At 61.4% G+C, this 3,101-nt stretch overlaps 1 protein-coding gene across 1 annotated transcript in view; it reads left to right on the forward strand.

The window, feature by feature from the left end:
• The window catches only part of EIF3I (eukaryotic translation initiation factor 3, subunit I), a gene marked incomplete at its 5' end in the record, with an annotated part of 3,234 nt that extends 2,795 nt beyond the window's left edge, over window positions 1–439 (forward strand). The window contains one exon of the mRNA XM_008939695.1: window positions 307–439. Within this exon, the coding sequence (XP_008937943.1) occupies window positions 307–388 (82 nt within the window). The remainder of the gene's footprint in view (window positions 1–306) is intronic.
• Window positions 440–3,101: the final 2,662 nt, after the last annotated feature.

The raw sequence follows: 3,101 nt of genomic DNA on the forward strand, positions 1-3,101 counted from the left end.
GGGACGCCACCGCTGCCCTGGGCAGCCTGGGACAGCCCTGGGCAACCCTCAAGGGCAAGAAATTGTTCCTCAGGGCCAACCTCAACCTCCCCTGGGGCAACTTGAGGCTGTTTCCTCTTCTCCTATTGCTAAATACTGCCCATTTTTCATGGTGGCACCTGGTCCCTTTTGGTTTTTTTAATCTTCTGGCTCCTTTATTGGTTTCTGGAGGGGGTTGTGAGGACAGACCTGACCCCTCTGGTGCAAACCCAGAGGCAGTGAGCTCCTGACACATCAGTGACCCCCCTTGTCTCTCCTGCCATGCAGTTACAGCAGTGGGGGTGAGGACGGCTACGTTCGCATCCACTACTTCGACCCCCAGTACTTCGAGTTTGAATTTGAGGCTTAAAGGAAGACTTCCTCTCCTCTCCTCTCCTCTCCTCCTCCAGCCCACCAGCTCCTGGGCTCTGCTGGGAGCCCTGACGTCGCTCTGCTCGTGGGAGGCAGTGGGGAGCAGCAGCAAAGGGGGGGCTGTGTGAAGGTGGGGGGGTCAGAAACCCGCCTGGCTCCGGGGGGGAGCTGTGACAGGAGGGAGGGAGCTGGGCTGGCTGCCTGCTGGCCCCTGGCCAGGCATCCTGCTGGGGTATTTATACAACAGGGGAGGGAAGGATTATCAGGAAATAAACAGAAATCTTCTTTAACACCAGGAAAGCACCTCGGTGGGTTTTTTTTGGGCTGGAACAGGATTATTCTGAGCACTTTGGTTTCCTGGCTCTGCTGGCGGTGCCTTGGCCCCACCCGTGGGTGGAGAGCAGAGCAGTTGTCATGGAATCACACTGCTTTGGGTGGGAAGGGACCTCTCCAGGCCATCCAGTCCAACTCCTGCAGGGAGCAGGGACATCTGCAGCTAGAGCAGGGTGCTCAGAGCCCCGGCCAACCTCAGCCAACCTCAGGGATGGGGCAGTGACCACCTCTCTGGGAAAACTGGGACAGAGGCTCACCACCCTCAGCCGCAAAAATCTCTTCCTTCTCCCTTGTCTAAATCTTCCCCTTTCAGCTTAAACCCATCCCCCCTTGTCCTGTTGCAACAACAGGCCCTGCTAAAAACTCCCTCTCCAGCTTTCTGACAGGCCCCTTGAAGTCCTGAAAGGCCCCCAGAAGGTCTCCCTGGAGCCTTCTCCTCCCCAGGCTGAACAACCCCAGCTCTCCCAGCCTGGCCTCGCAGCAGAGCTGCCTCTGCCCACCCAGATCTTCCCAGGGAGGATCCACAGCTACGTTTGGGACCCAGCCCTGACGTGTGAACAGCCTGGGGGTGCTGCAGCCACTCATTGTTTTCTGGAGGACACGCACGCGCCCGCTCCTGGGGCTTTGTTTATTTGCTGCACTGACCCTGAGCCAACTTTGTCATGGAACAGTTATTTCCTGCACTAGCCACTCGCCTTGCCAAACTTCACCCTTCCAGCCCCCTCACCCCCTGGCTGCCTGGCTGCTGGGGGGGGTGTTATCTCTTTCCTTCCTCAAATCTGGGTTCAAGGGCAGATTTCTCCAGCCAGCTCCCAGCACGGAGCGACGGATGCGACGCTGGGAGCCGGCGTGTCCCCCGTGGAGAGGGTGCTGTGGGTTTAGTGTCCTGCTGCTTGGGTTCTGCCAGTGGCTGGGAGCTGGGCAGGGGCAGGGGGAGCTGTGGGTGCTGCTGGGCACAGCCAGCTCCTGCCTGCTGAAATGCTGCTCGTGATGGCACCAGGGCTGATCCTGCCCCCACATATGAGCAGAAAAGAGGGGTCAGGGGAGAGAGAGTGCACTTTACTGAAACCACCCAGCCCAGGCTGTGGATAAGAGCCTGCATCCCACTCCCAGAACCACCCTCTGGGCTCCGTGGGGCCTGTGTCCTGCACAGGGCTCCCCGTGGAGCTGCAGCTGCTGCCCCTCGGCCCGGCCGTGGCCCCGTTCATCTCCCGTTCTCGGCGGGGTTGGAGGGGGCCCCGCTCAGCCTGCTCCTGGAGCTCCCCTCGCCTTCCACCAAGCGCTGGATCTCTGCCCAGGCCTCGTCCAGGTACTGGGATGAGCGGATCCACCGGAGGAATAAGCCTAGGAGGGAAGGGGGCAGAGGGGGTTGTCCTCGGGGGGCCCAGCTGGGAGCTGAAGGGGGCTTCAGGAGCGCTGTCCCAGCTTACCCTGCCAGAGCTGGATGCTCTGGGGCTCCACGGATGGCCAGATGACCAGGGCGTTGTGGGAGTAGAGGGGGTTCAGGTACTTCTTCTTCTCGCCAGGCTGGTTCAGCCAGGCCCAGAGGGAGTGTGTGTTCTCCTTCACCTTACACAGGCACCTGTGGGGCAGTCGAGATGTGTTTTAGTCCCTGTCAGGACCTGCTGTGACTGGGAGCACTCCAGCAGCATGAAGGGGGAAAAGGATCTGGGGGAGCTGGTCCAGAGCTGGCTGAAAATGAGGCCCAGGTAGCCAAGAAGACCACCAGCATCCTGGCTTCGATCAGCACTAGGGCAGGGATTGTCCCCCTGGACTGGGCACTGGGGAGGCCACCCCTCGAATCCTGGGTTCAATTTTGGCCCCCTCACTCCAAGAAGGACCCCATTTCTTCCCCTGGAGGGTTGCCCAGGGCTGTGCCAGGCTGCCCGGGGCGGTGGTGTGGTCCCCCCCCCTGGAGGGGTTTCCAAGCCGTGGAGATGTGGTGTGAGGGACACAGGGCAGTGGGGACCTGGCAGTGCTGGGGAAGGGTTGGTCTCGAGGAGCTTAAAGGTGTCTCCCAACCACACTGATTCCATGACAGCAGGGTGCTCCCCTTCCCTGGTCGCAGGGCAGGGTGGGGATGGTGGCACAGCTCCTGAGGCACAGTGCTGTGCCCCCTGCTGCCCCCTCACCTCTCCTTCTCGTTGTTGCAGAGGAAGGTGCCGTAGGCAGAGGCGTAGGCGTTGTCGAAGAGGGTGAGGAGGAGGCGTTCCCCAAACTCCAGGGAGAAGGGGAACTGGCGGCTCAGCTGCCACACGCAGTCGAGGAAGAGGAGGAAGATGGGTGCCTCCTGCTTCAGGCGGGCGTGGGAGGAGGCCGAGCGGGCGCAGCGGAGGTGGAAGGGGTGGCCGGCCTGCGGGACCCCCGACACGGGCATC

Source organism: Merops nubicus, unplaced genomic scaffold, assembly GCF_000691845.1.
Source record: "Merops nubicus isolate BGI_N331 unplaced genomic scaffold, ASM69184v1 scaffold23444, whole genome shotgun sequence".
NCBI lineage: Eukaryota > Metazoa > Chordata > Aves > Coraciiformes > Meropidae > Merops > Merops nubicus.